At 41.9% G+C, this 15,448-nt stretch overlaps 1 protein-coding gene across 1 annotated transcript in view; it reads left to right on the top strand.

The window, feature by feature from the left end:
• Nucleotides 1-10,417, top strand: part of LOC129813557 (myosin heavy chain, fast skeletal muscle-like) — a 32,666-nt gene extending 22,249 nt beyond the window's left edge. The window contains exons 23-40 of the mRNA XM_055865868.1: nucleotides 266-442; nucleotides 538-683; nucleotides 869-959; nucleotides 1,240-1,629; nucleotides 1,746-1,872; nucleotides 2,079-2,197; nucleotides 2,347-2,543; nucleotides 2,639-2,822; nucleotides 2,959-3,124; nucleotides 3,426-3,550; nucleotides 3,719-4,027; nucleotides 4,250-4,453; nucleotides 4,563-4,688; nucleotides 4,827-4,997; nucleotides 6,776-6,880; nucleotides 7,078-7,173; nucleotides 9,527-9,658; nucleotides 10,303-10,417. Of these exons, the coding sequence (XP_055721843.1) occupies nucleotides 266-442; nucleotides 538-683; nucleotides 869-959; nucleotides 1,240-1,629; nucleotides 1,746-1,872; nucleotides 2,079-2,197; nucleotides 2,347-2,543; nucleotides 2,639-2,822; nucleotides 2,959-3,124; nucleotides 3,426-3,550; nucleotides 3,719-4,027; nucleotides 4,250-4,453; nucleotides 4,563-4,688; nucleotides 4,827-4,997; nucleotides 6,776-6,880; nucleotides 7,078-7,173; nucleotides 9,527-9,658; nucleotides 10,303-10,323 (2,886 nt within the window). The 3' untranslated portion in view covers nucleotides 10,324-10,417. The remainder of the gene's footprint in view (nucleotides 1-265; nucleotides 443-537; nucleotides 684-868; nucleotides 960-1,239; nucleotides 1,630-1,745; nucleotides 1,873-2,078; nucleotides 2,198-2,346; nucleotides 2,544-2,638; nucleotides 2,823-2,958; nucleotides 3,125-3,425; nucleotides 3,551-3,718; nucleotides 4,028-4,249; nucleotides 4,454-4,562; nucleotides 4,689-4,826; nucleotides 4,998-6,775; nucleotides 6,881-7,077; nucleotides 7,174-9,526; nucleotides 9,659-10,302) is intronic.
• Nucleotides 10,418-15,448: the final 5,031 nt, after the last annotated feature.

Below are 15,448 nucleotides of genomic sequence, written 5' to 3' on the forward strand. Positions count from 1 at the left end.
GTGCCTGAGACAACATTTTCCACAGTCATCAACAAAACACCAAATTATGAAATTTCCTGTGGAAGAATGGTGTTACATCAGTCCAATATATTTACAGACACTTGTATAATCTATGTCAAAGAGCATTGAAGCTCTTTTGGCAGCTCGTGGTGGCCAAAAACCCTATGTTGCTGTTTTCCTTTTTTGGCAGTTCCCTGTATATCAAACTAAATGTGCGCTTCATGGTGAAGAGACCAACGACTAATTTTGTTGTGGCGGTTTTCAGGTTAAAAACCTGACAGAGGAGATGGCGTCTTTGGATGAGAGTGTTGCCAAACTGACCAAGGAGAAGAAAGCCCTCCAAGAGGCCCACCAGCAGACACTGGACGACCTGCAGTCAGAGGAGGACAAAGTCAACACTCTGACCAAGGCCAAGACCAAGCTGGAACAGCAAGTGGACGACGTGAGAGGAGTTTGACATTTTGGCCATGATAGTACGTGAGATGGTATTATCTTCAGTTGTTAAGATTTGAACAATATGTGTTTTTTATCTTATAGCTTGAGGGTTCTCTGGAGCAAGAGAAGAAGCTCCGTATGGACCTTGAGAGAGCCAAGAGAAAGCTGGAGGGAGATCTGAAACTGGCCCAGGAGTCCATAATGGACCTGGAGAATGACAAGCAGCAGTCTGATGAGAAAATCAAGAAGTAAACAAACAAATTACGACAGTATTACCTGCTATATTGATCAAAATAATGGTTGTTCTTGACTAATTCTTGTAATTATGAATTACCATTTGCATGTGATTCTTAAAAGCTAACTGAATGGCATGATACTCTCTCTTTACACTATCAAACCAAAACTCTGCAATCTACGTGTTTGTGATTCTTAGAAAGGAGTTTGAGACCAGCCAGCTCCTCAGCAAAGTTGAGGATGAACAGTCTCTGGGAGCTCAGTTGCAGAAGAAGATCAAGGAACTCCAGGTACAGTACAGGATCTCAGCTCCAGTACAGGAAAGCCCACACCTGAATCATTTCCTTCATTTCCTGAAAACAATTAATCTTTTTTCACACATTTTTCCTGGTGCTTCTTACTGTTGCTTCTTACTATTGTAAAGATGGTGCTTCTTACAGTTGTGGTTTTGGTTCCTGCATGGGAAACTTTCTACTGAATATATTAGTGGAACTGGCTTAGTATGAACACATTAAATTGTTTCATCTGCATTGTAGTGTTCATCCCCCCTGCTCCTGCCCCCTGGTCTAGGCTCGTATTGAGGAGCTGGAGGAGGAAATTGAGGCTGAGCGTGCTGCCAGGGCCAAGGTTGAGAAGCAGAGGGCCGATCTCTCCAGGGAACTTGAGGAGATCAGCGAGAGGCTGGAGGAGGCCGGAGGCGCCACTGCTGCTCAGATTGAGATGAACAAGAAGCGTGAGGCTGAGTTCCAGAAGCTGCGTCGTGATCTTGAAGAGTCCACCCTGCAGCATGAGGCCACAGCCGCCGCTCTGCGCAAGAAGCAGGCCGACAGTGTGGCTGAGCTCGGGGAGCAGATCGACAACCTGCAGCGCGTCAAGCAGAAGCTAGAGAAGGAGAAGAGCGAGTACAAGATGGAGATTGATGACCTCTCCAGCAACATGGAGGCCGTCGCCAAGGCTAAGGTGAGTAGTGATGTTTTGATCAAGCAGTGTTGAGGAGGGTCAACTACATTCCCATTCAACTGCAGCTGACAGGAGTCCCATATATAAAGTAATGATGGACCATGTTTCACTAACAGGGCAATCTGGAGAAGATGTGTCGTACTCTTGAGGACCAGCTGAGTGAGCTCAAGACTAAGAATGATGAGAATGTTCGCCAGGTCAACGACATCAGCGGACAGAGGGCCAGACTCCTGACAGAAAACGGTACCATCATCAACAATGAACAACAAACTGATGCTTTCCTTCAGTAAAACACAATAACGTATTGGGGCTATATCCTGATAGTCCAGTCCACAATAGTTTCTAGCGTAATATTCACCACAAAACATTGCCCTACGATACCTAAAAATACATTTTCAATCTTAGGAGGTCAGAGACCCCATTAACGAGATTTCCCTCTATCCCTGCAGGTGAGTTTGGACGCCAGCTGGAGGAGAAGGAAGCCCTGGTGTCTCAGCTGACCAGAGGAAAACAGGCCTTCATCCAACAGGTTGAGGAGCTGAAGAGGCAGATTGAGGAGGAGGTCAAGGTAAGGGACACAAAACGGATACCACCGACCACAGAGTTTATAGCCATATCTTCATATAGACGGTGACTACGCCACCCTCAGAGGCTTCTACTGTCATTTGTTTTACTATCTCTCTAATATCTCTTTGTCTTTCACTTTCTCTCTCACAGGCTAAAAACGCCCTGGCCCACGGTGTCCAGTCTGCCCGCCATGACTGTGACCTCCTGAGAGAGCAGTTTGAGGAGGAGCAGGAGGCCAAGGCAGAGCTGCAACGTGGTATGTCCAAAGCAAACAGTGAGGTGGCTCAGTGGAGGACTAAGTATGAAACTGATGCCATCCAGCGCACAGAGGAGCTGGAGGAGGCCAAGTGAGTCACACGCAACAGCAAAACTCAAATATAGCGTGTGGATGGTGAGGGTCCATATATATTGTAACATTCCTACACCCTCTGTCGTCCAATAGGAAAAAGCTGGCCCAGCGTCTGCAGGACGCTGAGGAAACCATTGAGGCGACCAACTCCAAGTGCGCATCCCTGGAGAAGACCAAGCAGAGGCTGCAGGGAGAGGTGGAGGACCTCATGATTGACGTTGAGAGAGCCAACGCAATGGCCGCCAACCTAGACAAGAAGCAGAGGAACTTTGACAAGGTGAAAATAAATCAACCTCACGCTAGGTTGACATTTTCTGTCTGCTATATGATCAGTTGGGGTATAATTGTAGCATTTTTCTGATTCAAAACTCTTCATCAATTACTTCTAATGAAAATCTCACGGATTCCTCTAGGTCCTGGCAGAGTGGAAGCAGAAGTATGAGGAGGGTCAGGCTGAGCTGGAAGGAGCTCAGAAGGAGGCTCGCTCTATGAGCACTGAACTCTTCAAGATGAAGAACTCGTACGAGGAGGCTCTGGATCATCTGGAGACTCTGAAGAGAGAGAACAAGAACCTGCAACGTGAGCATTTGTCAGCAGTTTTACTTGGCTCATGTTTGACTAGGGTTTTGAAAATGTAGGAAACTGTAACCATCAATTTCTATTACACCATTTTAGAATGGTATAAAATATCAGTTTTTGAACTTGTAATCGGTATTCCTTTGAAAAACCCAAGGAAGCAGGAGCAATTCGATTTTCAAGACCATATGAACTACTGAGTAAATAATGAATTCATTATTATGATTCAATGTCAGCTTCAGTGCGTTGGGATATCTACTGAAAATCTCCCAAGTCTAAACTGCTCCTGTGTTTGTGTGTGCAGAGGAGATCTCTGACCTGACTGAGCAGATCGGAGAGAATGGCAAGAGCATCCATGAGTTGGAGAAGGCCAAGAAGACTGTGGAGACAGAGAAGTCGGAGATCCAGACCGCTCTGGAGGAGGCTGAGGTACAAACTGCCGTTGTTTGATGGGAAAAGCAGTGTAACAATAGCCAATGCCAGCTACATTACAATGCTCCCTGTATTGGTGTTTATTGTAGTTATATATATTTAGTTCCTTGTGTTATTCACATCCAAATGTATTGAACACAATTTACCCAACTTGTCTTTGTCCAGGGAACACTGGAGCACGAGGAATCCAAGATTCTGCGTGTGCAGCTGGAGCTGAATCAGATCAAGGGTGAGGTGGACAGGAAGATCGCTGAGAAGGACGAGGAGATGGAGCAGATCAAGAGGAACAGCCAAAGGATGGTCGACTCCATGCAGAGCACCCTGGACTCTGAGGTCAGGAGCAGGAATGACGCCCTGAGGGTGAAGAAGAAGATGGAGGGAGACCTGAACGAGATGGAGGTCCAGCTGAGCCACTCCAATAGGCAGGCCGCTGAAGCCCAGAAACAGCTGAGGAACGTCCAAGGACTGCTCAAGGTAGAGGGACTGGGATATCAGGCTCAAAGATCTGAACATGGGGAGGGATTTGTTTGTGAATCTGTAGAAAATAATAGATCAGAGGAATTGAATAGTGTTGACTAATATACTGTAGAAAGGTAGGGATATTGGGGAAGTTCTTACCAATGAACAGTTCTATCGCCAATCCTATCGCCTCTACCTCCACAAGTCCTAATGAACCTATGTCATTTTGAACCCCAGGATGCCCAATTGCACCTTGATGACGCTGTCCGTGTCTCAGAGGACATGAAGGAGCAGGTAGCCATGGTGGAGCGCAGGAACGGTCTGATGGTGGCTGAAATTGAGGAGCTGAGAGTTGCTCTGGAGCAGACTGAGAGAGGCCGCAAAGTGGCTGAGACTGAGCTGGTCGACGCCAGCGAGCGCGTTGGACTGCTGCACTCCCAGGTACGGCTCTAAGCCATTTCTCATTCAACTCAACCAAACATACCTTGTCTGCCTTGTGACTTGTAAGTTCTCTTGAGATTCAAACAAAGGGTTTTGTTTCATCCTCCAGAACACCAGCCTTCTGAACACCAAGAAGAAGCTGGAGACTGACCTGGTGCAAGTGCAGGGAGAGGTGGAGGACATCGTCCAGGAGGCTAGAAATGCAGAGGATAAGGCCAAGAAGGCAATCACTGACGTGAGTCCTTATGATATATTGAATTACATCCACTTGATTTGTCACCCAGGGCTGGGCTCGTTTACAACAACAAAGATATCAGAGGGACGTTATGATTGGTGACAGTTGGTACGTAAATTAAACACACTACCATTTCAGGCGGCCATGATGGCTGAGGAGCTGAAGAAGGAGCAGGACACCAGCTCTCACCTGGAGAGGATGAAGAAGAACCTGGAGATCACAGTCAAGGACCTGCAGCACCGCCTGGATGAGGCTGAGAACCTGGCCATGAAGGGAGGCAAGAAGCAGCTCCAGAAACTGGAGTCCAGGGTGAGTTGACAGCAGAATGGATTCGGGTGGATTATGTCTTGCATAGCCATATTTCGAAATCACATTGTCGTCACACCTCCTTTGGAGGTCTGGATAATTTTGTATAGCCGAAACGCCTAGAATGGAAGCTCCAATTTTATTGGATGTTACCTTTCCAGAACCCTCCCCCTAAATGAAGGCATTACAGCTCCTTTGAACACTCTCTGCCCAAGCAAGTCATTTGATTGTTTTGGCGTGTTAGTGAGGCGTCACTGATTTACACCAGGTTTCCACCCTTTTTTTAGCAACTTCATGCCATTTTTATCAGGCTTTCCGATTCGGGAAGTCTGGTTCTCAATGAGGCTAGAGTGGATTGAAAGACTGATTGCTGGAAATGTATTTGGTTATATACAATGCATTCGGGAAAGTTTTCAGAACCCTTTACTTTAACATTTTGTTACGTTACAACCTTATTCTAAAAGGGATTCAATATTTTTTTCATCATCAATCTACACACAATATCCCATAATGACAAAGAAAAAACAGGTTTTTAGAAATGTTTGCTAATTTATTATAAATAAAAAAGCTGAAATATCACATTTGCATAAGTATTCAGAACTTTTACTCAGTACTTTGTTGAGCACCTTTGGTAGCGATTACAGCCTCGGGTCTTCTTCGGTATGACTCTACAAGCTTGACACATATGTATTTGGGGAGTTTCTCCCATTCTTCTCTGCAGATCCTCTCAAGCTCTATCAGGTTGGATGGGGAGCATCGCTGCACAGCTATTGTCAGGTCTCTCCAGAGATGTTCGATCGGGTTCAAGGCCGTGCTCTGGCTGGGCCACTCAAGGACATTCAGAGACTTGTCCCGAAGCCACTCCTGCATTGTCTTGGCTGTGTGCTTAGGGTTGTTGTCCTTTTGGAAATCCTGAGCGCTCTGGAGAAGGTTTTCATCAAGGATCTCTCTATACTTTGCTCTGTTCATCTTACCCTGACTAGTCTCCCAGTCCCTGCAGCTGAAAAACCTCTCCACATCATGATGCTGCCACACCATGCTTAACCGTAGGGATGGTGCCAGGTTTCCTCCAGATGTGACGCTTGGCATTCAGGCCAAAGAGTTCAATCTTGGTTTCATCAGACCAGAGAATCTCATGGCACTGCCAACTGTGGGACCTTATATAGACAGGTGTATGACTTTGCAAATCATGTCCAATCAATTGATTTTACCACCGGTGGATTCCAATCAAGATGTAGAAACATCTCAAGGATGATCAATGGAAAGAGGATGCAACTGAGCTCAATTTCGAGTCTTATAGCAAAGGGTCTGAATACTTAAGTAAATAAGATATTTATGTTTAGCTTTCTAATACATTTGCAAACAGTTCAAATAACCTGTTTTCACTTTGTCATTATGGGGTATTGTGATGTCATTATGGGGTATTGTGATGTCATTATGGGGTATTGTGATGTCATTATGGGGTATTGTGTGTAGATTGATGAGGATAAAATAAGGCTTTAACGTAACTAAATGTGGAAAAAAAAAAAAGGTTCTGAATTCTTTCCGAATCCACTGTAAAAATACACAGGAGCATTGACTTTCTGTCAATAACCCATCTAGATCATGAAAATCTGTTATCATTACAATGAAAATTGATGAAAATTGTAAAAGTACATAGGAACAGACAACAATTTTGCCTCCTTGACTGAGTAGAAGAATCGACCCCTGTTTAACAAAGATTTGTTATATCTGATTTCACCCCCTCAAACAAATGCCTACGTTCATTTCTTCTACACAAGGTGCGTGAGCTTGAGACTGAGGTGGAGGCTGAGCAGAGAAGAGGTGCAGACGCAGTCAAGGGAGTCCGCAAGTATGAGCGCAGAGTCAAGGAGCTCACTTACCAGGTAAGAGAAAGCGCCTTCTTCAAACACTTCCCACTGGGCACACTGGTTAAATCGTTTCCACGTCATTTCAATGAAAATACGTTGAACCAACGTGAAATAGATGTTGAATTGATGCCTTTGCCCAGTGGGTTGACACAAACACAGACAGGTTTGTGTATAAAGCTACTGGACTTTGACTCTTTGATCTTGTCCCACAGACTGAGGAGGACAAGAAGAACGTTGGCAGACTTCAGGACCTGGTAGATAAGCTGCAGATGAAAGTGAAAGCCTACAAGAGACAGGCTGAGGAAGCGGTGAGCAAGTCAAATACTCTCGAAGCACACTTTCAAAAAACACATTTTTTCCCGAGTAGACATTACAAGTTGAAGAAAGTGTTTGCTACTGCACATCAGCCACCAATGACTCAATTGATAGCGCAAGTAATTGCTGAAGAAATTCTGCAAATTTCTAAGTTACTCCTATGTCTATGTTTTATCAACTTGAAGGAGGGGGACTATTCTAGTGGTCGTGCTGGATCACATACAGCTTTTTATTTAAGTATTCACCCCGCTTGGATTTCCCCCCCCCCCACATTTTGTTGTGTTACAAAGTGGGATTGAAATCGTTATTTTTTGGGGGGGGGGGGAGGGTCACAAACTCTCCATAATGTCAAAGCGAAAAGATGCCAAACAAAAAACATTGATTTATAAAGTTTAACAAAGCATACAACTCTATGCACAATTACTATTTTTAACAATTTACACAATAAAACATTTTAAAAAATACACATTTACTGGAGAAACTGTGCAGATGCAAAGTTTGGTAAGAGAATTATGGTAAAATGTCCATCAGTTTAAATCTGTTTAATTCGTTCCATTTGATTTCAATCAACTTTTGATTTGAACATAACTTGCCATACATATTTGCCCATGGTAGAAGTGGTCAGAAAGTTACTTTTTGGAACTGAATGTCAAAACATTATGGCGATAGAGGTATTCAAAGTTGACCTATTTTGACCCCACTACCATGAGACAGCCATGTGTTTTCCTCATTGGAAAAGATAAATGGTTGAGTTTGATATCATTGGAAAGCTTACAAACTATTATATAATTTGTATGGTGTATCAATACACCCAGTCAATACAAAGATACAGGCGTCCTTCTTAACTCAGTTGCCAAAGAGGAAGGAAACCATTCAGGTATTTCACCATGAGGCCAATGGTGATTTTAAAACAGTTACAGACTTTAATGGCTGTGATAGGAGAAAACTAGATGGATCAAAAATATTGTAGTTAATCCACAATACTAATATAATTGACAAGTGTGAAAAGAAGGAAGCCAGTACAGAATATTCCTAAACCTGCTTCCTATTTGCAACAAAGGCACTAAAGTAAAACTGTATAAAATGTAGCAAAGGAATCAACTTTTTTTCCAGAATAAAAAGTGTTAGGTTTGGGGCAAATCAAACCCAACACATCACTGAGTACCACTCTCCATATTTCCAAGCATGATGGTGGCAGTATCATGTTATTGATATGCTTGTCAACGACAAGGGCGAGGGAGATTTTTTTCAGTGAAAAAATGGAATGGAGCTAAGCACAGGCACAATCATAGAGGGAAAAACTGATTCAGTCCTGCTTTCCACCAGACACTGGGAGACACATTTACCTTTCAGCAAGACAACCTAAAACATAAGGTCAAATCTACACTGTAGTCACTTCCCAAGAAGACAGTGAACATTCCTAAGTGGCCTAGTTACAGTTTTGACAAATATTTGCTTAAAACATCTATTGTGAGACTTGAAAATGGCTGTCAAGCAACGACCAACGACTAAGTTGACAGAGCTTGAATAATTTTTTGAAGAATAATAGGTAAATATTGCACAATTCAGATGTGCAAAGCTCTTATAGACTTAGGATAGCCAAAAAATACTCTAATTGTAATTGTTGCCAAATGAATTTGTTCATAGCATGTCTTGACTCAGGGGAGTGAATACTTATCGAGTCAAGATATAGTGTTTTATTTTTCAATCATTCTTAAAAGATGTTCCATCACATATATAATGAAATATATAATCATAAAAGTTAATTTACAAAATATACCCCAAAACGCAATTATGTCATTCATTTGCAATGGATAACATTGCTTTGTTCATCATCAACAATAATTCATATATTTGCCATTTTTTTGTACAATTAATTAACACTTTGCGTGATGATCCTTTCTCCTTCTCCTTTACAAGACAGTTTGAAGAATATTTCTCGATAAATAATGTAATGAGAAATCATACCACATAATGAAAACAAATCAAAATGTTAGCAGTTGAACTGAAAAAAACAGATTCCATATGGTTTTGCATATGTTCCAGACAATTTTGTGTAGATTGTTGACAATTGTTTTAAATTTTAAACCATTTTAATAACACTTTGTAAAACAAAATGTGAAGGTGGGTGAATACTTACAATAGGCACTGGAGGCAGTGGTTTGATGCCCAGTTACACCACTCACCTTCTCTGCTGTATCATCTATCTCCCTATATACAGTGCAATCCTAAATCTGTCAATAAAACACTTTAAAATACCTTTAAAAAAAATCATATTAATTTTCTACCTGAAGCTTCAAACTTTGAATGCTGATGTTGTGCTCTCCCTCTCTGTTCCTCACACAGGAGGAACAAGCCAACGGCCACATGTCTAAGTTCCGGAAGGTTCAGCATGAACTGGAGGAGGCTGAGGAGCGTGCTGACATCGCTGAGACTCAAGTCAACAAGCTCAGAGCCAAGACCCGCGACACTGGAAAGGTACAGTACTGCTGTTAAACCTACACCTGACTCATGCTCAGATATGGCCACATCAACACCATCTACGATTCAGTCTTCACAGAAGTCAATAAATCCTCTTACACTCAATGAAACGTATTTAAGATACACTATATACACAAAAGTATGTGTACACCCCTTCAAATTAGTGCATTTGGTTATTTCAGCCACACCAGTTGCTGCCAGGTGTAGAAAATCCATGTACAAAGCCATGCAATCTCCATAGACAAACATTGGCAAAACTGAGTATCTCAGTGACTTTCAACGTGGCACAGTCATAGGATGCCACATTTCCAACAAGTCAGTTTGTCAAATTTCTGCCCTGCTAGAGCTGCCCTGGTCAACTGTAAGTGCTGTTATTGTGAAGTGGAAACGTCTAAGAGCAACAACGGCTCAGCCGCAAAGTGGTAGGCCACACAAGCTCACACGTAGCGTGTAAAAAAATATTCTGTCTTTGGTTGCAACACTCACTACCAAGTTCCAAACTGCCTCTGGAAGAAACGTCAGAACAAAAACTGTTCATCGGGAGCTTCATGAAAAGGAGTGTCCACATACTTTTGAATATATAGAGTATATATTGCATGTTCATTGTTAATACTGATCCATTCTTGTCTTTCTTCTTACAGGGAAAAGAAGTTGCTGAATAAACAAGATCAAATTCTTACATCATTTTCCTGTGTTGCATAAAATATGATTTTCATGGTGAAAATGATTGTTGATTAAAAAACATGTAGGCCTACATACCCCTTGTGATGGTGGACTTATTACTCAGCAAACAGTTTTTCATACCATAAAAATATTGTAATTTGTACCATATTGTATTCTGGGATTCCAACAACAACAAAGCGGGCACCCCAACAAAGGGGTCATTTTTTGGGGGTGTGGGATGAGGCTGGAGAAATGTAAACACTTTCAAATTCATAGACAGCTATGGATTCAAGGACTTACCATCCATAAATCAAAATGATCGTTTGACAGTGAGAGTAATTTGCCTATTCCTAGTCAATTTGACAACAACAGCTTTGCTGGCCCAAGTCAATTGACAAAAAGACGTGCTCTGTTGTTTTGTTGTTACATGTAGTACCTTTAAAGGTATGAACAGCAGCTTATGTCCCAAATGTTCTACCATAAGAAGGTGCTATCCTAAAGTGCTATAGCACAGGCTATTCTCAATCAGAGCTTTATGAGAGATACAACAACCACTATTATTTATTTACTTTTATTTTATGAGGCAAATATAGCAGCTATTATCCATTTCTGAGGACGGTAGACTGCTTCTATCCATAACCTAAAAGCCAGTTTATGCTTGATCAGAAAATGGGGTTGGAGGCTCTTATATGGAGGGTGTGATGCAATTGCGGAGCCTCCGGACGTATGCAGAGGTCAAATTGAGCTCCATAGTCGCCTTGCGACTCCCAAATGTCTTAACAATGCTGAAGGGCTCTGTATAGCTCCACATTGACGTGATTGGTTGACGGTAGCTGGGACAACAGGTCCTGAATAAACACAAACACACTTCCTTGACAACAGCTCTGCGCTGCTCCGCGAAGCGCAATTAGTATGAATGTCCTGATTTCTGCAGAGGCTGTATCATCGTAAATGCTGTCAGACTGTTCCTCATCACTGTCACTAATCCATCATGTGTACGCCACACAGGCATTGGGAGAATCTCAATGGCATACCTCTCGTGTCCTCTCTCCTCGCTTCCTTCTCAAAAACCCATTGGAGGGGCCTCCTCTGGCTTTCATATCCAATGGGTTTTGAGAAGGAGGCGAAGTGAGAGGGCGCTAGGAGAAGGCAATGGAGATTCTCTCACACACACACACACACACACACACACACACACACACACACACACACACACACACACACACACACACACATACAAACCTGTTCCATACTGAAGCCCCTCCACCAGAAAGGAGTATTATAAAATAATATTTGCCTGAACGTAGCCTCTGCCCAGGCTTTCAACATTACATTTCGTCATGATTCGTTCAGCTGTAGCATTCTAGTTCGCTGTTTTTATTTTATTATTATTGGCCAATAGGTGGCGATACCATCATATCATAATGTTTAATTGGTACATAATCATGATAGGACAAAGGTTGACATTGCCCCAACCCATATTTTAAATAACTTTACATAAATAGGAAATGAATCTCTGAATTATATTCACTAAATAACAGAAACACTGCCAACTACAATTCAGTATTTCAATCTCATCCATGAACACACTAAGAACATTCACATAATGTTCCAGTCTAGTATAGAAATCGCCTTCATTTTATGACGACAACATCGGCAAGACACCAGTTGAAAAGGTTGACAATAGAACCATGACAGTAAAACCAGCACAACTGCAGTCGTGGCCAAAAGTTTTGAGAATGACACAAACATTAATTTTCATAAATTCTGCTGCCTCAGTTTGTATGATGGTCATTTGAATATACTCCAGAATGTTATGAAGAGTGATCAGATGAATTGCATTTAATTGCAAAGTCCCTCTTTGCCATGCAAATTAACTGAATCCCCCAAAAAACATTTCCACTGCATTTCAGCTCTGCCACAAAAGGACCAGCTGACATCATGTCAGTGATTCTCTCGTTAACACAGGTGTGAGTGTTGACGAGGACAAGGCTGGAGATCCCCCTGTCATGCTGATTGAGTTTGAATAACAGACTGGAAGTTTCAAAAGGAGGGTGGTGCTTGGAATCATTGTTCTTCCTCTGTCAACCATGGTTACCTGCAAGGAAACACGTGCCGTCATCATTGCTTTGCACAAAAAGGGCTTCACAGGCAAGGATATTGCTGCCAGTAAGATTGCACCTAAATCATCCATTTATCGGATCATCAAGAACTTCAAGGAGAGCGGTTCAATTGTTGTGAAGAAGGCTTCAGGGCGCCCAAAAACGTCCAGCAAGCGGCAGGACCGTCTCCTAAAGTTGATTCAGCTGCGGGATCGGGGCACCACCAGTACAGAGCTTGCTCAGGAATGGCAGCAGGCAGGTCTGAGTGCATCTGCATGCACAGTGAGGCGAAGACTTTTAGAGGATGGCCTGGTGTCAAGGCAGCAAAGAAGCCACTTCTCTGCAGGAAAAACATCAGGGACAGACTGATATTCTGCAAAAGGTACAGGGATTGGACTGCTGAGGACTGGAGTAAAGTCATTTTCTTTGATGAATCCCCTTTACGGTTGTTTGGGGCATCCGGAAAAAAGTTTGTCCGGAGAAGACAAGGTGAGCGCTACCATCAGTCCTATGTCATGCCAACAGTAAAGCATCCTGAGACCATTCATGTGTGGGGTTGCTTCTCAGCCAAGGGAGTGTGCTCACTCACAATTTTGCCTAAGAACACAGCCATGCATAAAGAATGGTACCAACACATCTTCCGAGAGCAACTTCTCCCAACCATCCAGGAACAGTTTGGTGACAAACAATGCCTTTTCCAGCATGATGGAGGACCTTGCCATAAGGCAAAAGTGATAACTAAGTGGCTCGGGGAACAAAACATCGATATTTTGGTTCCATGGCCAGGAAACTCCCCAGACCTTAATCCCATTGAGAACTTGTGGTCAATCCTCAAGAGGCGGGTGGACAAACAAAACCCCACAAATTCTGACAAACTCCAAGCATTGATTATGCAATAATGGGCTGCCATCAGTCAGGATGTGGCCCAGAAGTTAATTGACAGCATACCAGGGCGGATTGCAGAGGTCTTGAAAAAGAACGGTCAACACTGCAAATATTGACTCTTTGCATCAACTTCATGTAATTGTCAATAAAAGCCTTTGACACGTATGAAATGCTTGTAATTATACTTCAGTATTCCATAGTAACATCTGACAAAAATATCTAAAGACACTGAAGCAGCAAACTGTGGAAATTAATTTTTGTGTCATTCTCAAAATGTTTGGCCACGACTGTACATTCTGCATCTCCCTTAACTACTCTAGGGTAGGGGGCAGCATTGGGAATTTTGGATGAAAGCGCGCCCAAATTAAACTGCCTGCTACTCAGCCATAAAAGCTAGAATATGCACATAATTAGTAGATTTGGATAGAAAACACTCGGACATTTCTAAAACTGTTTGAATGATGTCTGTGAGTATAACAGAACTCATATGGCAGGCAAAAACCTGAGAAAAGATCCAACCAGGAAGTGGGAAATCTAAGGTTTGTAGTTTTTCAACTCTTTGCCTATCAAATACAGAGTGTCTATGGGGTCATATTGCACTTCCTAAGGCTTCCACTAGATGTCAACAGTCTTTAGAACCTTGTTTGATGCTTCTACTGTGAAGTGGGGGCAAATGAGAGGGGATTGAGTCAGAGGTCTGCCAGAGAACCACGAGCTGACCATGCGTTCACGTGATAGTTAGCTTGCGTTCCATTGCATTTCTGAAGACAAAGGAATTCTCCGGTTGGAACATTATTGAAGATTTATGTTAAAAATATCCTAAAGATTGATTCTATACATCGTTTGACATGTTTCTACGGACTGTAACTGAACTTTTTTACTTTTCGTCTGCACCTAGTGATCGCGCCTCATGAATTTTGATTACTGGGCTAAACGCGCTAACAAAAGGAGGTATTTGGACAAAAATGATGGACATTATCGAACAAAACAAACATTTATTGTGGAACTGGGAGTGCATTCTGATGAAGATCATCAAAGGTAATTGAATATTTATAATGCTATTTCTGACTTCTGTTGACTACACAACATGGCGGATATCTGTTTGGGTTGTTTGGGCTCTGAGCGCTGTACTCAGATTTTTGCATGGTGTGCTTTTTCCGAAAAGTTTTTTTGAAATCTGACACAGCGGTTGCATTAACCTGTCTAGCCCCAAGGCAGCGCACGAAATTCAAATATTTTTTGGGGGAAAAATTTAACTTTCACACATTAACAAGTCCAATACAGCAAATGAAAGATAAACATCTTGTGAATCCAGCAACATGTCCGATTTTTTAAATGTTTTACAGCAAAAACACCACGTATATTTATGTTAGCTCACCAACAAATACAAAAAAGCACAGACATTTCTTTCACAGCACAGGTACATTGCACAAAACCCCCAAATAGAGACAGAATTAGTCACTAACCAAGAAACAACTTCATCAGATGACAGTCTTATAACATGTTATACAATAAATCTATGTTTTGTTAGAAAAATTTGCATATTTCAGGTATAAATCATAGTTTTACATTGCAGCTACAATCACAAATAGCACCGAAGCAGCAAGAATAACTACAGAGAGCAACGTGAAATACCTAAATACTCATCATAAAACATTTATGAAAAATACATGGTGCACAGCAAATGAAAGATAAACATCTTGTGAATCCAGCCAATATTTCAGATTTTTTAAGTGTTTTACAGCGAAAACACAATATAGCATTATATTAGCGTACCACAATAGCCAACCACACAACCGCATTCATTCACCGCAAAGGAAGCGATCGCAAAAAAACAGCAAAAGATATAAAATTATTCACTAACCTTGACAAACTTCATCAGATGACAGTCCTATAACATCATGTTACACAATACATATATGTTTTGTTCGAAAATGTGCATATTTAGCGGTACAAATCGTGGTTTTACAATGTGAATACGTAGCCAAACTGCACAAAATTATCCGGATATATTTCTGACATTCACCTAATCTAATCAAAGAACTCATCATAAACTTTACTAAAAAATACATGTTGTACAGCAAATGAAAGATACACTAGTTCTTAATGCAATCTCCGTGTTAGAATTCTAAAAATA

This window comes from Salvelinus fontinalis, chromosome 17, assembly GCF_029448725.1.
Source record: "Salvelinus fontinalis isolate EN_2023a chromosome 17, ASM2944872v1, whole genome shotgun sequence".
NCBI lineage: Eukaryota > Metazoa > Chordata > Actinopteri > Salmoniformes > Salmonidae > Salvelinus > Salvelinus fontinalis.